Here is a 20269-nt window from a genome sequence, read left to right as displayed (position 1 = left end):
CAGGTCTATCTGTGAGCAGAGCCCTTTTCATGCCTCCATGTTGTAACAGGTTCCAGGCGTGGGTATTCCAGTCTCAGGGACTACATGATGATTTTGAAACACCCCTGACTACATGCTGAAATATGCCATTCTATGTGGCATGAGGTTCGTGACACTGTTGGTTGCCTTTATGATTAATTAATCTTGCTACAACCTAACCAGACCATGTGAATATGGTTCTAGGTCTTCCCTGAGAGAATTTACAACTGAAGTGTCAACTACACTCTGACACAATTCAATTTCTTTAAAAATACATGGTGAATTGAAAAAGATTAAATTCTGGGGACATACATTAACCTAGGTTCCAGTAGGCTTGGGGGTTTTAATGGGCCCCCTGAAATTGTATGTAGAATACGGTACATGTGTGTCTGTGTGCTTTTTTTGGGACAAGGTTTCTAATCTTCATTAGATTCTGAAGATATGTGGAGCCATTATCCTCTAAACTCAACTGGAATCAATTAGGAATATACCTGGTTAATTCTTATTATTGGCAAATGTTTGTTAAGTGTGTCAAATTTCATCACAAAAATGAGGCTAAATTAATTGTAGTCTCACAATAGCTTGAGCACAGGACCCTTATTCCACATTGTTATACCGCGGACTCTTCTGTGGGACTCAGCTCTGGTCTCTTTTCCCATGGCCATCCGCAGCCCCTAACAGCACTGCAACTGTAAATCCTCAATAATTGCTTGCTGATCGGTGGGAATAATTTTCCCAGTATAAGCCTTGCCTAACTCGGTCATTTCAGGCACTGGAAAGGCCAATGGCCAACGTGGCTTCGTCATAAAGTGAAATTTCTGCCTCCTAAGTCCGCCGCTTCCTTGTGTAGCACTTTCCTCAAGCCCCACCCAGCCTCAGTTTCCTCTCCTGTAATAAGAGCGTCAACTATGGGATTGGTAGATATCTTCCACATCAGCAAATTCCAGGAGTCTATCACATTGGGCAAACCCAAATTCGAAAGGTCAGGACAAGCTATTTGGAATGGATGGTAAGGGGCGAGTTCTAATTCGATTCTACATTTCACATCAGAGAGCCTCGGGTGACTTTCAATTACCTTCCTGGGAGGGACAGTGGAGAAGGAACACTATCGGGGCTCCAGGTCAGTGCTGGGGACAGTGGCTGGGAGGAAGTGGGCGTGGCGATTTTCCCGACTTCCTTGTTTGGAGTAAACTTCGGCAACATCTGATGGCTAAGGGGTTTGCTTTTCCATCTGTTGATGTGCTTTCTGGAAGCTCCCCGGTCTGCCAGAGAAAACATATCCAGAAGACGCACGACGCCAATCCAGCCATTCCCTTGGGTCCCCAAATCCCCCCAGCCACCAGAGACGGAAGGAGAAGCTGAAGTGGAAAACAGACGTGGCTGGGGCGCGCGGACCCCGCGGGTGGCAGAAAGTAGCGTGGCCAGGCAGGGACCTCCGCGCCCACCCGTCAGCCCCGTCCACGCGCTCGGGCGCGCGTCCTCCCTTCCTGACACTCCTCTTGCCGCCTCTGGAGCTTGGAGATGGGACAGTCGCGACGGCTCCTGCCTCCGCCGAGCTCCTAGCCCTTTAGCTGTTGACGTTGGGTCCCCACGCTTGTCTCCAGGCACTCAGCTGCCAGCGCGCGGCGGGGCTGAGGGTGACAGCGCGGCGCGGCTGGGGCAGGATTCGCCGCCGAACCCCGGGCTGCTCACTCCGCCGTGGTGGAGGAGGGGACCGCGGACGCCGCTGGTTGAGCTGCGAGGTCCCTGCCCGGCCGGCCGAGCCATGACGGACGCCAGCAACAGGAAGGAGGGCTTCAAAAAATGCCGGAGCGCCACTTTCAGCATCGATGGCTACAGCTTCACCATCGGTGAGAACTTTCCACCCCTCTCTGACTCCTGGCTCGGAAAAACGCCCTCTCCGGTGGCGGCCAGAGTTCCTTTCTAAGCGGGCAGGGGGAGCTCAGGGGTTGGGCTGGGGCCGGAGTGTGCTCGCCGGGCGGGAGTCCCCGGGAGCGGCGACTGGGTCGGGACAGAAACCGCACCCTGGGCTGTCTCCCGGGCACTCCTCGCGGGCTCCGACCCGGCGTCGCGCGGAAGCTGGTTTTCAGCATCACACCTCCCCGAACCGCTCAGCTTCCTGGCTGATTTTAATAACGCAGGCCGGGGGACAGGAGGGGTGGAAATAGGGCTGGAGACGCTGCGATGGAGAGATGAAGATAGGAGTGCCGAGAGAGGGAGACAGAAAGCGACAGGGAGATGTGGACATAATAGAGACACACAGAGCAGTAGGAACATCCAGACACGGGGACGCTGACAGAAACACCTAGACTCCAGAGATAGAGACGGACATCAAGACAGGCTAGTAGAGTGACAGAGACGTGGAGACAGGGACTGAAACAAGAGAGGAGAGGCTGAGAGAGGCAGAGACCGGGGAATTCAGAGAGAGAGAGATTGAGATTGAACAATAGTTTCTATAAAAGTTGAAACAAAGGAAAAGGGACACATGAAGAGAGAGAAGAGAACAGAGAGATTCAGAAAAATAAAGCAGAAAAAGAGGCAAATTCAGTCTCAGAGAGAGAGGCCGCAGGGAGGGGGGATCATATGTCATGCTACCGAAAGTATTGGAGAAAAAGCTGTGATGTCTCTGAGCTGCAGGTGGTGTTTTCCTCTCCTGCCCTTGGGACTCCCAGTGGCTCCTGTTTTCTTTCCCCCAAAACCCATCACCAGGAGGAGGACCACAGGGGGTTGTGGGGACCCTCAGGGAGCAGCAGGGCCACAGGGTTGACCCTCTGGAAGCCTAGCATTTGAAGAGGTGGGTCCTTGATACTGCTACCTTCCGCCCCATGCTGTGGCTGTTTTGAAACAACTTGTCAGGGATTGCCTCCACATCTTCCTTGGAGGTGAGTAGAACTCAAGTCCCAGGTAGAGCCCTGGAGGCCTGCTCCTTGGGACTTCAGCCTCTGGAGAACAGCAGGACAGAGGCAGGAGCCACTCTGATTCCTACTTTTGGAAGTACTCAAGTTACTGTGGTCTTAATCCGAACTGAACCCCAAAGCCTTTGAAAACGAGGGGGTAGATTGTTTTGCTTTCTGTGGGCTGTGTCTGCTTGGATGTGTATCAGGAAAGTACCAGGGCCAAGAAGAGACCAAGGAACGGAGCTCATCTGAGGGCCACTTTTGTTCTTAATGAAGTAACCCAAGGTTTCTGGGGTATGGACTGAACACTTGCCCTTCTCCAAACGTACCAAATCCCACCCCTCTGAGCCTTTGCCTAGGATGTTCCCGCAGGCAGGAATGCCATTCCCCCAGCACAGCATTGAGAAATCTTGTCTGTGCTTCAGATCCCAGCTCTCACTTTCCACCTCTTCCACTGTCCATCCCCATCAGAAATAATTTCTTCCTTGGCACCCCCTCCAGTCTGGGAGTTCTCTGTTGGAGCTCACACCCTGCCTTGAATCAGTTATTTAGGCACCTGTTGGTAGTCCTCATTGCATGAGAAATTCCTTAAGGGTGAGACTGCTTATGTATATTTCTCTCTCAAATGGTGTTGGTGGGTGCTAAGGGAGTGTTTGTAGAAAAGAATTAAAGGTTGCTAAAGTCAAAAGTGTTTCATTAATAGATCATTGTCATGTTAAATTGGTTTTCTTGACTCTGGTAAGAAAATTCTCAAAAGTTATACCAGGTTGTCCTTATGAGATCTTATCCTCCAAAGTGTGGCTTTCTCAAATCCAGGATCATAGTGTGGTCCTCCTCCTCCTGACATTTTCCCTTTCTGTTAGAAGAGATGGTCTAGCAGATTGGTATGGTCTGGTGGTCAGTAGAGACTCTAAAAATGAGCTGGTCACTTCCAAGTGCGATAGCTGCCAACTTATTTCAGATTGCTGAGAATTTATTCATTCACTTCTTTCTGCTTATTCTTCTTCCCTCCCCCTTTCCACATTTATTCAATTTTACTATATTAAGAGATACAATTTAGCGCAATGCCTGCCACACGGCAAACATTCAATAAATGGTAATTGTAATTATTCAAGGCACTAAGCTAATATCATGGAGAGTTTATGAAGATAAATCAGACTTAGAATCTGTGTTCAAGGAATTTGTATTCTTGGGGCGATGTGATATGTTCATACATAACCATTTTAAAAAGCAGAAATTAGTAAGTTGCTAGAGAGACATTTAAGAAATTTTAGGCCAAGTTTAGAAAATATAATAATAAAAAAGGAAGAAAGAAAATCAACTGTCATTTTATCATCCAATGCTAAATATTAATAATTCTTGTATATACTTCTAATATGTACATTGTTTTTACAAAGTGAAATCATAATTTTTGAAAAATGTGTTATTAAAAATACCTTATTAGTTTTGTTTCATGCTATATATAACGTATTTTAAAAATCAACTTCCTAATGTTGGCTACTTAGGTTACTTTTAATTTTCACCATAATAAACAGTGATAAAAAACTAAATCTATGAGTATATCCATGAGTACTTTTTTTGAGACAGAGTCTCTCTCTGTTGCCCAGGCTGGAGTGCAATGGCATGATCTCAGTTCACTGCAAGCTCCACCTCCCGGGTTCACACCATTCTCCTGCCTCAGCCTCCCAAGTAGCTGGGACTACAGGCACCCGCCACCACGCCCAACTAATTTTTTTTTTGTATTTTTAGTAGAGACAGGATTTCACTGTGTTAGCCAGGATGGTCTTGATCTCTTGACCTCATGATCCACCCACCTCGGCCTCCCAAAGTGCTAGAATTACAGGCATGAGCCATTGTGCCCAGCCCATGAGTACTTTTTAAAGATAACCTTCTAGAAGCTTAATTGCTTAGTCCAAGAGTATGAACATTTTTAGGAACTTTAAAACATATTGCTCAACTGCCTTCTGAAAAGATTTACCAGCTTCTACTCCCATCAGCAATGTTTTGACAGCTCTGAAAGGTAGCTGTTATGACCCCTGTTTTAGGAGAAGAAACTCCCAAGACTCCAGAGGAAATAATTTGCCAGAAGACATACAGCTAGGAGGTGGCAGAGTTGGGTTCAAACCACATCTGCCCTGACTCCTCAGCCTGGGGTTTGTCCCATACATCATGTGGCCTCCCACAGTGGACTTTATTTCTGCTGGGCCCTCGGGACTAGCCCATCATCCTGCAGAAGAGAGATCTGGGAATTTGTTAGCTCTGCTTAACCAGCCAAGGCTGGAGCAAACCAGAAAGAGATGGGACCATTGCTGCAGGTGGGACAGGGTGGGGTTGCTGCTCCCTGGAGGAAGATCAGGTAGAAGAAACAAGGTTAGTTAATCTACCTCACTAGACTCCCTTAGTCCCATGCTTCCCTGTCCCGGGGCAAATGATTTTCCATCCTCTTGATGTAATTTTCTCAGGTCATGAAATGGGTATGTGGTCAAGAGGTCTGGGAAACAAGACTATGAGATTGAACACGTGCCACATTCAAGCAGTGACTTTCAAAGCACCTTGATGCTTTGAGAGTTCCATCCCTGGGAAACCATTGAACTTACGATGATTGCAGCAAGTGATTATTCTGATGAGCATAATTGAAGGCCATATGTAGAAGTGCAAGTGTTAATTGACTCTGGTGTGGTAGTACTTGTGAAGGAGCATTTGCATATGAAGTGAATGATTGGGGTGCGTAGGTGCAGTACCTTGTATTTCAGAAGAACTTTCCTTCTGGAGTTTGGATGTCTATTTGGGTTTGTATTAAGTCATTCACAGATTCTTGCTCTCTCCAGAAGGCTGCCTGAAATACAAATAAACACCTCCCCCTCAAAATGATGTATGTCTGCCAAAAACAAAAGCACATTTTTTCTTTTAAATCACCTGAGTGGGCCCCACTCGATCTCTTTTGATGCTCCTCCCTGTTCATTTTACAGATGAGAAAATGGGACTGAGGGAGGGCCCATCACTTCCCTCCTGGCCTCGGTGATGACCTGCAGGGTGTCAGAAGGAAGTGGATGAAACCAGAGGCTCAGAGGGATGTGAAGTTGGCGGAGTGAATGTCAAAGAAGCTGCTTCCTTCAAAAATGAACCTATTGGTGTTGTGGAAAATTCTAGGCCTGTACTGAAGAGGTGTTGCTAACAGGGATGTGTTTCCTGTAGCAACGGCCACTGGCTTTTCTGCCTTGTGTTTCTCTCTTTGGGTTGTCCCAGAGGAGGAAACACAAGAAGCCCCTAGACAGCAATCGGAGGCTCAAGGGGCTGGGAGTTGGGGGTTCCCTGACTTACCCTTGGACAGCAGGGGATGGAGGCCAAACTGAAGGGAGGAGGTTTGCTAATGGATGCTCCTCTCAGAGGGGATCTGGGCAGGCAGGGCTCTGTGGGTGGCCGAGGCCTGAATGAATTGGCTGCGTACACTGGGAGTGTGGCCCACTCTCCAGCTGAGGCAGAGGCCCCTGGCCTCCTCTGGGGCATATGGTTGAGGACTTTCTGAGCCCAGACTGGTCTCTGTGCTCTCTCAGCTAAGTGTCTTGTCTGCCCTCCATCTGCCTGCTTAAACAAGCAGGCAGTCTGGGTGGAAACAAGAACTTTGGACCTTTTACACCTGGTTGGGAGTGATCGTGGGGAGCAAAGAACCCAGTAAGGATTCCAGGTAAAATATTCTATGGCCACCTCCCAGTGCTCATGGACCTACTTCTCTCCCTCACTTGTATCTTAGAGTCAGAGTCAGGTGCAGCAGGGTGTGAGAAGAGGAGTCTGCAAACGGAGGCTTGCGATCTCTGCTCTGCTGTTCATCCTCTTCCATTCTGCACCATGGGCAAATCACATTATCTCTGAGCCTCAGTTTTCTCACATGTAAAATGGGGAGTAAGATCCTTAAGTTTTGGCAGTATGGTGAGGTTCGAGTGAAGGTTTGCATGAAACAACTGCCCTGTTAACTCTAAAATGCCCTCCAAATGCTTCTTGTTATTAGGGAAAGTTAATGCTGGTTAAAACCGGTTTATGCCACTTCACAGCATTTGCACTTCCACCGAGTGCAGCCCTGTCTTTAGCCTGAGGAGCTCTCATAATGGAGTTGCCATTGTCAGCAAACAATTAGAGTGCACGCTTTTAGGGGGCCAGCTGAGAGCTTGTATTTGCTGTGGGAAACCCTGGGCTTTGGAGTCACACGCAGATTTATCAAGCCCATCAGGTGAGCCATTTAACTTCTCTCAGCCTCAATTTTCTTCTCTGAATAAATGGAGGTAGTAACACCTTCTTTGTGGGTGAACCATGGCCAGGGGAATGAAGGGCCATACACAGTACCTGGCTGTCACACTGTAGGTGTCTGTTCAATGTCCTTTCCCTTTGCCTGAAATCATACTGTGAGTAGAGCTGGTGCTGGCTGGGAGCGGGTGAGAATCAGTGATGTGATCCCCAGGATTTGTGACTGCACTCTGTGGGTGGGCAGCCAGGATGCCCTGTACAACTGTGCTGGCCCCTGACACCAGATGAGAGTAAATGTCAAGTGGGTACTGGGCACCCTGCTGCCCTCCTATAGGCTGATGCACTTTCCAGAGCCACACAGTGTGCCCGGCATGTCTTCTCAGCCTCCACAGACCTGGACAGGGTCCACCTGGGGCCATGGGAAGTTGGGAGTGGTGGGGAGAATAGTAACGAAGGAATGACAGTCCTGAGCTGGGCTTCGGGATCGGCCTGGAACACAGCAGGAGGAGGGGACCAGGATGGGTAAATTGCACTGAGTAGAGTCCAGAATATAACAGTCTCTGGAGTTAGACACTTGTGGTTCAAATCCAGAACCCCATCTTCCTTTGGTTGTGATCTTAGAGAGGTGGCATTTCATGGCTAATGTTAAGACTCCTAAGCTGTAAAATGGACATAATAAATAGTATCTACCACACTAGGGTAGGAAATCAAATGAGATAGTGCAACTAGAACACCTAGTAAGGCTGATTGATCCACTGGGCACAGTAAGCCTAGTGATCAGACAGCAATATTTTTAGGATTCTGAAAATATTTTAATTTCTTTTAGAATTGAAAGAAAAAATAAACTTTTAGATTGAAGAAAATACTTGACTTCATAGAATTTCAGTCAAGCTCTAAAGATCTGCAGTACAACATCATACACCTAAAAATTTGCTTAGAGGGTAGATCTCATGTTAGGTGTTCTTACCTCAACAAATAATAGAGAAGTTAAGAAAACTTAACATTATTATATTCTTCATTTCAATGCAATCCTAAAATATATTTTAAATTAAAATTTTTTTTTTTGTGGAGGAAGGGACCCACAAAAGCAAAGTTTCTAGGGCCCATGAAAGTCATAATGAAGCTCCAGCTTCTAGTACAGGGCCTGGCACAGTCAGGGCATTCAAAATTGTGAACTATTATTATTGGTAGGTTAATAAATATTTGCTGAACATAACACTGAAGTAGACACTGTAGAAAGGTGGGGGAACCATGGAGAAGAAAAGCACAGACTAGTAGAAAACACATACTGGACGCAGAGATGGGGTTAGCCCCTTACTAACTTGCTTTTTGATCCTGGGTAAGTCACTTAACCTGGGCCACAGTTTCTCCATCTGTAAACAAACTGGTTAAGTAAGGAAATCTCTGCAGTTCCTGCCTCTCCCGGAAGAGGTGAGTTTTGGGTCCTGACCCTGGCCTTCCCAGAGTAGATGAGATGCTGGGAATGGCTAAGTGAGGTACACTGGGGATTTGTGATGGATGCTTTGTAGAGTTCAGAGCAAAGAGGAGGCAAACTGCGTACAAGACTAGTTAAGAACTCAGAGGTGAAATTATTCATGAAGCAAGCATACTATGCTTTGTATATACAGCATTGTACAGTTTTCTTACTTACAGTGAAGTTTAATAACCACTGAGCTAAACTCAAGAAAGGACCAAAGGCAAGTCCATGTGTAGCTGCCCGGGCCTTCCAGCTATTTCACCTATATGCTAACCATCAAATTCCAGTGGGAAATGGGGACTAGCTGGAGATTTCCAAGTGTCTCTGAGTGCCTGCAGGGCTAACTCCATTCTGATGTGATATGCAACCTTTTTGACTTCAACTCATGCTACAAGATTTGTTACGAAGAATAAACGTAAGAATGAATAGCAAATTAATAATAGATATAGAAGCATCTAGCATGGATCCTGCTTGATAAATGCTTGTTGGACTTGAGAGGCAGTGTGTGCAGAGATTAAGAGTTGGATTCTGGAGTTTGACTACCTTGGTTGAATTTTGGCTTCACAGTTTATTAGCTGTGTAATTTTGGACAAGTTACTTAACCTTATTGTATTTCAATGTGCTCATCTGTTAAATGTAGACAATTACATTACCTACCTCCTAGGGTGTTAGAGGAGTTAGTACATATCAAGCACTCAGAATAGCACCTGGTACAAAGTAAGTTCTACATAAATGTTTTTATTATTATATATTTATAGTTTATATCCATTATAAGATATTTTCATAATATTTTTAACTTGGAAATAATAATAACCAACTCTGAGTCCTGCTTGATCAAATTACCATATGTACTGTTGTTTGAAAACCTGAAAGGATGACTTTGTCTTCTGCTTTCTGTTGTTCAATGTTGGCATTTTTCGTGTGCTTCACTTTTGTGTCTTTGGGTAATGATCTCTTGATACTTTATGGTTGTTCTTCATGGATCCATGTTCCTGTTTCCTCAGCTGGTTAACATCTTTCAGGATTTACTGCATCACTTGTGATGGTTTTGCAAAGCGAGTCCCTAACTGCCAGGTCCTTGTTAGAATGTTAGTTCTCCTAGGCCAGGATGCCAGGTGGAAAGGCAAGTGATACAGAAGACCTGGGCTCTAGACCCAGTTCTGGTACTTCCTATCTCTGTGACTGTGGGAACGATCGTTCACCTCTGTGACCCTTGGGGCCCTCATTAGTAAATGGAGATAGCAATTCCTTCTTTGTTGTGTTGTTGAGAGGGTTCAAGAGGATGAGGAATGTAGGAACCCGGTGTGCTCTAGGTGCCTGTTAATTGGTAGCTGTTGGTTGTGATGATGGAGGGACTCTGAAATCAGGGTGTGGGCAAGACTCCCAGACCCACAGCTGCTTCCCTGGACGGTGCTCACCTGCCTGTCCCTGGCTGCCTCCACCAACCCTCCACCAGCTACTTATGAAGCATTCTGGCACGGCTGCAAGTCTATCTTTATTTTAGGGTAGGATTTCCGACCAGGCCAGGGATCTGGAGTGCCTGTCTCAGCCAAGCCGGGTGCTTCCAGCTGGGTCGGGGTAATTGGTGCCAGCTGCTTTGGGGAGAGCTGGTTGGCACTTCCTGTGCTGCTGGCAGACAGGCACTGGAGTGTGTTGGAACCTTGGCCTGAGAAGCAGGCCTTCCCCAGGGGATCCTGGGCAGGCTTAGAGACAGACATGCGAGAAGTTGGTTTTCACTTGGTGGAAGGCAGTGTCTCCTGGACAAGGGTCCAAAGCACCCAAGACTCTGCCCTTGAGTATTAGGTCACAGTACTGCTGCCAGAGTTTGAGAAGAAACCACATTGCAGGAATTGATTTGCTGACTTTGTCTCTGCTTCCCCAAATGGCTGTGCTTCCTCTCTTCGTGGTAACTTCATAGAGTGGCTCAGGTATGATTCCATGGGCTTGGGGAGGAGAAAAGGAGAAAAAACCCCTTCTGGACTTGCATGGACTATAACCACCAGCATTATAGATAGTCTAATTCAGTTTTCACAAGTTGAAATTAGACAGATGGAGAAGTGACTTGCTCAAGGTCAAAGTAATAAGTAAGGGTTTCAGTGCAGTTCAACTACAGGGCTCTTTCCTGGCTTATTTTTTATTTTTATTTTTTGGTTTTGCTGTGTTGGACCTGTTGAATTACATTATTTCATTTCTCAGACATATTGGCTCTTGGAGATTATCTCAATAAAACTTTTGTAGTGTATACGGTAGAGAGAATATCCCTTCTTTATCTATGGACAAACCAGAATGTGAATGGATAAGTTGTCATGTTCACCATTTATGAAATAGCTGACCACTTATTTATTTAGTTAGTTTTTAGAGACAGTCTTGCTTTGTCACTTAGGCTGGAGTGCAATGGTACGATCAAGGTTCACCACAGCCTTGACCTCCTGGGCTCAAGCGATCCCCCTGCCTCAGCCTTCTGAGTAGCTGGGACTACAGGTGTGCACCACCATGCCCAGCTAACTTATTTTTATTATTTCTAGAGATGGGGCTCGCTATGTTGCTCAGGCTGGTCTTCAACTCGTGGGCTCAAGCAATCCTTCTGCTTTGCCCTCCCAAAGTGTTGGGATTACAGGCATGAGCCACTATGCCTGGCCTCTGACCACTTTTTTTTTTTTTTTAAACTTTCTGAGTCTTGTTTGTTAATTTTGTAAAGTAGGAATAATAATATCTGCATATGATGTGACATATGTAAAGTTCTAGCCCAGTAATGACAATTGCAGGTGGTTATAAAAATATTGACTCCTTCCCCTTCCCTTTTCTTCTTCCTAGTTCATGCCAAACCTGAAGGTGTTTCTGCTGGCTTAGATGTTTGCCCAGTAATCACAAATATGGGAACCCTCCAGGCCTTTGGAAGTTACATCTCTCTGAGAGGTCCTAAGAGAAAACTGGCATTGTTTTTCTCTGACTTTGGGCCCAGGGAACACACATGAACACAATAGGATTTAAGCAGTGAGTGGGAAAGTGAATGGATTTCTTTTTTAAAGTGATTAGTTTACAGTTTCTCAGAAAGGTCCACTGTATCTAGTGACTCACCTTTAACAATTGGAAATTACTTTAGCTTTTCAAATTGTATTGAGTCAGTTAGTATTGGAGAGGAATCCATCATCTCTTAAAGAGGGAGCCAGCAGGACTTGAGTCAGACTAGATCCCAATCATCTGCTGGGCCCCACGGAAACCCAGTTTTCCAACAGGATGCATTTTCTTCCTTTCTCGTCTGGGTCTTTCATGAGGCCAACTGTTTAAAACAGTGAAAAGTGTTTAAAAGATGCAGAATTTAGTCCAGTTGTGTAAGACTGTAAGCCTTGTCTTAGTGACTATTTCAAGGAGGCTATTTTTTTTTGGGTAATTATGCAAACCATTGCCCTCATGTTGCTGATGATAATGAGAGGCTTTACTATTGGTAAACATTCCCAAACATCAGCTCATTTGATGCTACCAATTCCCCTGAAAGAGAACTATGAGCAGCTCTATTTCAGAGATGGAGAAACGGCTACTCCAGGAAGTTGGAGTGACTTGGTTTCAGAACCATGACTCCAATCCAGTTTCTACATTTTGTTTTTTAAGACGGAGTCTCACTCTGTTGCCCACGCTGGAGTGTAGTGGCATAATCTCGGCTCACACCAACCTCTGTCCCCCAGGTTCAAGTGATTCTCCTGCCTCAGCTGCCCAAGTAGCTGGGAGATGGGGTTTCACCATGTTAGCCAGGCTGGTCTCGAACCCCTGACCTCAAGTGATCTGCCTGCCTGGGCCTCCTAAAGTGTTGGGATTACAGGTGTGAGGCACTGTGCCTGGCCAGTTTCTACATTTTTGAAAGCCTGGGCATTTGAACTAGAAACCTGGGAACCATTGTAGATTCCTTTTCCTGTGCAGATTCCCACCTTCACCTCATCTAATTAGTATTTAAAGTCTGTAGGCTTTTTGATCCTGCTGCCCTTCCGTTTAAAACCCAGGAGGGAGACTCCCACTGGATGCAGGATCAAGCCCACATTCCCAGGTAGGTCCCATGGGCCTTCCATGACCTGGCCTTTGCTTTTCTCTGGACTCGTACTTTGCAGTGCCTTGTCTGCGCATGGGCTGTAACCACTCACTTAGCCTGTCTTTATGCAGTGCATTCTTTATGGCAGTGATTGTGTTAGGCACTAGGAATACTATGTGAGCAAACAAGCCGGCCCTGATGACATGGTGCTGACAGCCTAGTGGGGCCCACAGACATTGGTATAACTGTGCTTCGTCCTCTGATGGCAAGGCCAGGGTGCTGTGGTCATGCCCAGCAGGGGTATCTAATCTGTCTGGGGGTTGGGATTGGCTTCCCTGGTGAAGGGTGTTGGGGAGGTGATGGGAGAGCCTCCAGGTGGATCAGGCAGCCTGTGCAGAGTCCCTGTGGCTGGAGGGAGGAGATGGGATATGGAGGGCTGTGAGAGCATTAAGAAGAGACTGGAGAGGTGATTATGTGAGGCCGTATAGGCCCACTGGAGTGTTTTGATTTTTTCTCCAAGAGCAGTGGAAGGCAGCTGGCCATTTTAGGGAGAGAGGACAAGATCAGATTTGTGTTTATAAACACACACTCTGGCTATGCTGTGGAGAATCAGTTGCTGAGTGTTTGCTGAATGTTCTTGCTATTATGTAGTAATAATAACTAGCCATTTCTGTGTGACCTGCATTCTTCCTTTGTATCTGGGCCTTCCTGTAGCCTTCTGGGTATTAGTTCTCTCTTTCAAACAAACCAGGCAAACTTTTAGGCTGCCAGAGCAGTAGGTGGTCCTTGGGGGCTGGAGGCTGTCTTAATTTTCCTAATTACTTAATTCATTTTTTAACAAAATGAAGATAGCATTATTAATTTTATTTGCCTGTAAAAATGATCCATGTTCATTTTAGGAACTCAGGAAAGAAAACCTCATTATCCAGAGATGACCTCTGTTAATATCCTATCCTTGGTCCACATAATATTCTATTGCAGTTCTATTTAAATGGGATCATACATGTTGTTCTAGTACCTGCTTTTAGAACTTAATTGTATATGTGGATATTTTAAATTAGTCAGCTCTCTTGGTCTCTCTAACTTAGTGCCTAGGCTCTCTTTTGTGTTTGTATCAGCTTCCCTAATCCTGAATGCCCCATGAGGCAGGTGAAACTTTTCTGAGTATTTCACAGCATGGCCTATTTTGGCAGAGGTGTCTCACAAATTATATGCAAATATATTTTATATACAAACACACAGCCCCTCCACACACCATGTATACTACTATTTTCTTTGTAATTGAGTGTTTGCTATATGCCAAACGCTGTTCTAACGGCTTTGTAAGCACTAGCTCATTTAATTTCTCATTTTCCAATGAGGAAACGAACACACTTATCCAGGGAATTGGCAAGATCTGGATTTGAATCTGATGCTACAATGGTTATGTGAGAGCTTGACTATGCATGGGACATGTCAGAGGAAGTGCCCTTCTTACACCTGGGGGACACGCCTTGGGTAAAAATCCAAAGCACTTTTGGGACATCTAGCATCTCCTCTTAGCATCCCAGTGAGAGGGTTTATGACTTTATAAGAGGGAAACTGAGTATTAAGTTATTAGAGGTAGAATGTTTCTTAGAGTGTGTTTCAGCAGAAAGCTCAACCAACCACTCATTCCTTCCTACATTCTCTTACAAATATTAGTTAGTGCCTACTAACCTCCCTGCAAGTATAGGAAGATATTAAATAATTTTCTCTTTTTTGAAAAGCATGTGGGCTTGTGGGGAAGCTGACATTGACAAGTAACATGCTGAGGCCAAGTGCTGTTTAGGGGATTTATAAAGGATGAAGATAATGCAGGGGGAGGGGTTTGCAAAGGCTTGAACTTAGTTTTTTCCACTCTTGTTTGATCTTTCCCTCCCTTCCCCTCCCCTTCTCCTCTCTCCTTCTCTCCTCTCCTCCCCGCCCCCCCCGCTCTCCCCTCTCTCTTCTCTTCTCCCCAGTATCACTCCCTTCCCTTCCCTTCTCCTCCCCTCCCTCTTCCTTTCTTCTTCCTCTCCCTTCCTTCCCTTCACTGTTCTTTCTTCCTGTTCCTTTTCTCCTTTTCTTTTCCTTTCCTTCAGCTTTATTGAGGTGTCATCTACATACCATAAAATTTACCCGTTTTAAGAGTACAATTCAACAAGCTTTAGTGAGTTTACAGTTGTGTAATCATCACCATGTATAAGTACTTCATTCTGTTTTATTTTGAATAATATTCCATTATATGAACATATACATTTGTTTATCCATTCAATAATTGTTGGACACAGGTTGTTTCCAGTTTTTGGTTATTATGAATAATGCTGATATAAATATTTACATACATGTTTTTGTGTGGACATATGTTTTGAGTCTCTTGGGCAGGTTCCTAGGAGTGGGATTGTTGGGTTGTACGGTAAATTATTGTCTAACATTTAGGGAACTGCCAAACTTTTCCAAAGTGTCTGCACCATTTTATGATTCCACCAGTGATGTATGAGTTTTTGAATAGAGTTTTAAAGAAGTAGGAATCAGCCACGTCAGTGGTTCTCAAATGCTGCAGCAACAGGGCTGGCCACATAAAAACCAAATGGAGAGTTTGTTACGGATTTCTGGGCTCTATGCTCCGAAGATTCCAATTCCATAATTGTGGGTTGGACCTGGCAAGTGCATTTTTTTCTTTTTTTTCTTTTTATTTGTGAGACGGAGTCTCGCTCTGTCACCCAGGCTGGAGTGCAGTGGCACGATCTCTGCTTGCTGCAACCTCCGCCTCCCAGGTTCAAGCGATTCTCCCACCTCAGCCTCCCAAATAGCTGGGATTACAGGCACCTGCCATCATGCCCGGCTAATTTTTGTATTTTTGTAGAGATGGGGTTTCACCATGTTGGCCAGTTGGTCTTGAACTCCTGACCTCAGGTGATCTGCCCGCCTCAGCCTCTGAAAATGCTGGGATTACAGGCATGAGACCCTGTGCCCAGCCTGGCGTGTGCATTGTTAGAAAGCTCTCTAAGTGATTCTGCTGTGTTCCTTGTTTAGGAATCACAGAGCTGGATGAGATTGGGGATGGGATGGACAAGGGAGTAATTCTGGGAACATTCTAGACAGAGAAAACACCATGTATAAGAACAGTGTGATATGTGAGGATGTTAATAGCAGTAGGCGTAGCAAGAGAGAGAGCAGTTTGGAGACTCTTGCATTGGTTAAGACTTAATAAGGAAGCAATTAATTCATTGACATATCTGTCTAGTTTTCTGTGAAACTTTTCAAGGCGAACTAACTTTTTTGGGAATACTAGGTACTAGGCTCCAAGTTTTATGCTTAATTTTCCAACTCTTTTGACTCATTATTATTCTCAGTTTATAGGTGAGGAAACGGAGGTTTAGGAGGTTAAGTGATAGAGCTGGGACTTGACACCAGTTCTGTCTGGCTCCTTCCACCATAGCAGTTTGCCCCTATTCTATGCAGAGCACTGGTGCTAGTGCCATGTGAATAGGGTCTTGGGATTTCATATTCATTGTAGGAGAATTCATTATGCATATTTTACAATTGATTCCCCAGCTTGCTGTGCAGTCATTCCTATTTGCCCTTCTTTTCTATGGGTTACAGGTGTATTAGATTTTCTGTAATGGAAATTACAATATTTAAATGTTCTAGGAGGATGCAAAATAAGATAACTTAGTTAAACACCTTGAGGCTCTAGTCTATGCTGGCGTTAATAAACGTCCTCTGGATGCTTCTTCCCGCCCTGGTCCCTGTTGATCAAGGTAGTGTTTACTGACTGCGCCAAAACTTGACCCTGGTTCTCTGGTGGCAGTCAGTCTGAGCGCTACAGAAATGGAAGATTAAAGCCCCCTGTGAGTCAGGCACTGGAGTTCTGCGGTAGGGCTGTTTTCAAAGTTGGATGCGTGATGGAGGGAAACTTGTAGTAATTACTGAACAGATGCCCTTAATGAGGTCTCTGCTGGATTTCCAGCTGGCAGCAAAGCTCTGCATTGGGATGGGACCGTTGAAGTCACTGGATCATTATGTGACATCACATCCTCCCCTTGTTGTCATAGCAGCTGTAATCATCCTACTGAAAGTGTCCCTCAGGGTGATGGCAAGCCACATCTTTCTTTTAATGTGCTTTCTTTCATGCTAAGGAGAAAAAGAACTAGCATGCCAATGCTCTTCAAAAAGAGAAAAAGCTTAATGTCAGCATGTTATTACTATCCTTGTTACTATTTTAACAATTATTATGCAAGTTAAACATATGATTATGTGAAAATTTATAAAATAGAGATTGGCAAAGAGAATACAAAAATCCTACCTGTCATATCAATATGTAGACAGAACCACTATTAACATTTTGGTGAATATCTTCCTGAACAAAAAAAAGTTGTTTTTGCTTAATGAATGTAGATATGTACATTTATTACTATTTTTTCAAATATGGGACCATTACTGTATTGTGGTTTATTTTTTCCCCATCTGACAATGTATAATTAATGTCTTTTCATATCAATATTCTTCTTCATCACAGTTTTTAAGGTATCACGATTGATTTAGCTGATCCTCTATTGTTGGGTGTTTCAAGTTCTTTCTGCTTTCTTGCTGCTGCAAATAACATTACAGTAACTATCATTGTCTCCACATCTTTATAAATCCTTTTTGCCTTAGGAATTGTTGAGTTCAAAGAATTGACTATATTTGACACATTTGAAATGTACATTCTAAACCACTCCCACTCTCTAATATCTTGCCAGTTTACAATTCCCCACATAAGTTATGAGTTTTTGTGTTGATGTTATGAACATGGGATTTTAACCTTTAAGGAGTTATAACTTGATAAGTGAAAAATGGCATATAGGCCGGGTGAGGTGGCTCACGCCTGTAATCTTAGCACTTTGGGAGGCGGAGGTGGGCGGATCACAAGGTCAGGAGATCAAGACCATCCTGGCTAACACGGTGAAACCCCGTCTCTACTAAAAATACAAAAAATTAGCCAGGTGTGGTGGTGGGCACCTGTAGTCCCAGCTACTCGGGAGGCTGAGGCAGGAGAATGGCGTGAACCCGGGAGGTGGAGCTTGCAGTGAGCTGAGATCGCGCCACTGCACTCCAGTCTGGGTGACAGAGCGAGACTCTGTCTCAAAAAAAAAAAAAAAAAAAAAAAAAAAAAAAAAAAAAAAGAAAAAAAAAGGCATATACCTGTTCTGTTATTTGACTATTTGTGAGATTGAAACTGTTTCGTTCATGTGTTAATTGACCATCTATATTTCTTTTCTTTTTTTTTGATGGAGTTAGGCCCTTGTTGCCCAGGTTGGAGTGTGCAATGGCATGATCTCGGCTCACCACAACCTCCACTTCTTGGGTTCAAGTGATTCTCCTGGTACAGCCTCCCAAGTAGCTGGGATTACAGGCATGCGCCACCATGCTTGGCTAATTTTGTATTTTTAGTAGAGACAGAGTTTCTCCATGTTGGTCAGGCTGGTCTCGAACTCCTGGCCTCAGGAGGTCTGCCCGCCTCTGCCTTCCAAAGTGCTGGGATTACAGGCATGAACCACCGCAGCTGGCCGACTTTTCCCTCCCTCCCTCCCTCCCTCTCCTTCCTTCCTTCCTTCCTTCCTTCCTTCCTTCCTTCCTTCCTTCCTTCCTTCCTTCCTTCCCTCTCTCTCTCTCTCTTTCTTTTTCTTTTTTTTTTAAATTATACTTTAAATTCTAGGGTACATGTGCCCAACTTGCAGGTTTGTTACATATATATACATGTGCCGTGTTGGTTCGCTGTACCCATTAACTTACCATTTACATTAGGTTTTTCTCCTAATGCTATCCCTCCCCCTGCCCCCCGCCCCACGACAGGCCCCAGTGTGTGATGTTCCCCTTCCTGTGTCCAAGTGTTCTCATTGTTCAACTCCCACCTATGAGGGAGAACATGTGGTGTTTGGTTTTCTGTCCTTGTGATAGTTTGCTCAGAATGATGGTTTCCAGCTTCATCCATGTCCCTACAAAGGACATTAACTCATCCTTTTTTATGGCTGCATAGTATTCCACGGTATATATGTGCCACATTTTCTTATTTCAGTCTATCATTGATGGACATTTGGGTTGATTCCAAGTCTTTGCTATTGTGAATAGTGCCACAATAAACATATGTATGCATCTATATTTCTTTAAAGAGACTCATGCTCTACTGCCTGTGCTAGCTGTGCAACTTATTTCTTTTATAAGTAGTACGTTGCTGCCTTTCACTAGTTTTTCTACTGGGGTATTTCCTTTAGTTTAGTTTTGTTTTGTTATAGGCAAGGTCTCACTCTGTTGCCCAAAGTGTAGTGGCACCACCTTGACTCACTGCAGCCTTGAACTCCTGGGCTCAAGCGATCCTCCTACCTCAGCCTCTCAAAGTGCTGGGATTACAGGTGTGAACCACCATACCTGGCCTGACTTCCTTTAATTTATATGAAATTTTTATATATAAAAATTAAAAATTAAAATTAAATCTATTCAGCCTTTGTGATATTTGTTGCAAATAATTTTCAGTTTTCAAATTGCCTTTTAACCTTGTTTATGTTCAGATGTTAAATTTTTAAATAAGCCAATCAGTTTTATTCATTTATAATTCATGTTTAGAAAAACTTCTACATTGAAAATATGCATCAATATTTTCTTCTAGTACTTTATAGTTTTATTTTTATATTTAAATCCTTACTTCATCTAAAATTCATTTTGTAATAAGGTAGAGATTTAATTTTGTTTTTTCTGTCAATTTACCCCCTTTTTTTCTGTGCTGATTTAAAATATTAATTTAATAATACTAATGTTACACACATATACATATTTGGGTCTTTTTTTGGAATTTCCTCTTTATTTTTAAGTTTTTTTTAAGAGAAAAAGTCTCACTCTGTTGCCCTGTCTGAAGTGTGGTGGCATGATCATAGCTCACGGTAACCTCAGACTTCTTGGTTCTAGTGATCCCTTTGCCTCAGGCTCCCAAGTAGCTAGGACTATAGGTGTATATCACCACACTCTGATAATTTTTTTGATTTTTGTGGAGACAGTCTTGCTATGTAGCTCAGGCTGGTCTCGAGTTACTGGCCTCAAGCAATCCTCCTGCCTCAGCTTCCCAAAGCAACAACTTTGCCCAGGCTATTTTTGCTCATTTTTATTCTTGATGAACTTTAAATTTGCCAGTTTTCATTAGAAAATTTTTAGGCTTTTTGATAGGGCTGTAGTCAAGAGCGTAACTGCAACTTTCTATGTGGTCTAATTCTAAATCAATTTTTGTACATGTTTCATGGGCACTGAAAAATAGAGTATGTTTCTGTTTTTATATGTATCATCAATGTATTTATTAAATTAATTTAATTATGTTATAATGATATAATAAAGACACATTATCCAGATTAGTAATTACATTAATACAATTATTTATCTCTTTCTCTATTTTTTGGCTGTTTGACCTGATGAAGACAATTTGTTTATTAAAGAGTTATTCTAATATAATTTGTTCTTATGAATTTCTTCTTGTATTTCAGTTATAGCCTTATATATATTTTGGTACACTATAACTTGTTTCATGGAATTTATGAGAATTATATATTCACTATCAATTTTACTGTTTTCCAATATAAAATTATTGGG

General features: G+C 43.9%; 1 protein-coding gene across 1 annotated transcript in view; it reads left to right on the top strand.

Annotated features, from left to right (window-relative positions):
• Positions 1 to 664: 664 nt before the first annotated feature.
• Positions 665 to 20269, top strand: part of LOC101024526 (calcium/calmodulin-dependent 3',5'-cyclic nucleotide phosphodiesterase 1C) — a 445901-nt gene continuing 426296 nt past the window's right edge. The window contains exon 1 of the mRNA XM_031665342.1: positions 665 to 1868. Within this exon, the coding sequence (XP_031521202.1) occupies positions 1256 to 1868 (613 nt within the window). The 5' untranslated portion in view covers positions 665 to 1255. The remainder of the gene's footprint in view (positions 1869 to 20269) is intronic.

The sequence above is a fragment of the Papio anubis genome, chromosome 4, assembly GCF_008728515.1.
Source record: "Papio anubis isolate 15944 chromosome 4, Panubis1.0, whole genome shotgun sequence".
Classification (NCBI taxonomy): domain Eukaryota; kingdom Metazoa; phylum Chordata; class Mammalia; order Primates; family Cercopithecidae; genus Papio; species Papio anubis.
The sequence above is the reverse complement of the archived record's forward strand: the minus strand, read 5'-3'. Positions and strand labels throughout refer to the sequence as shown.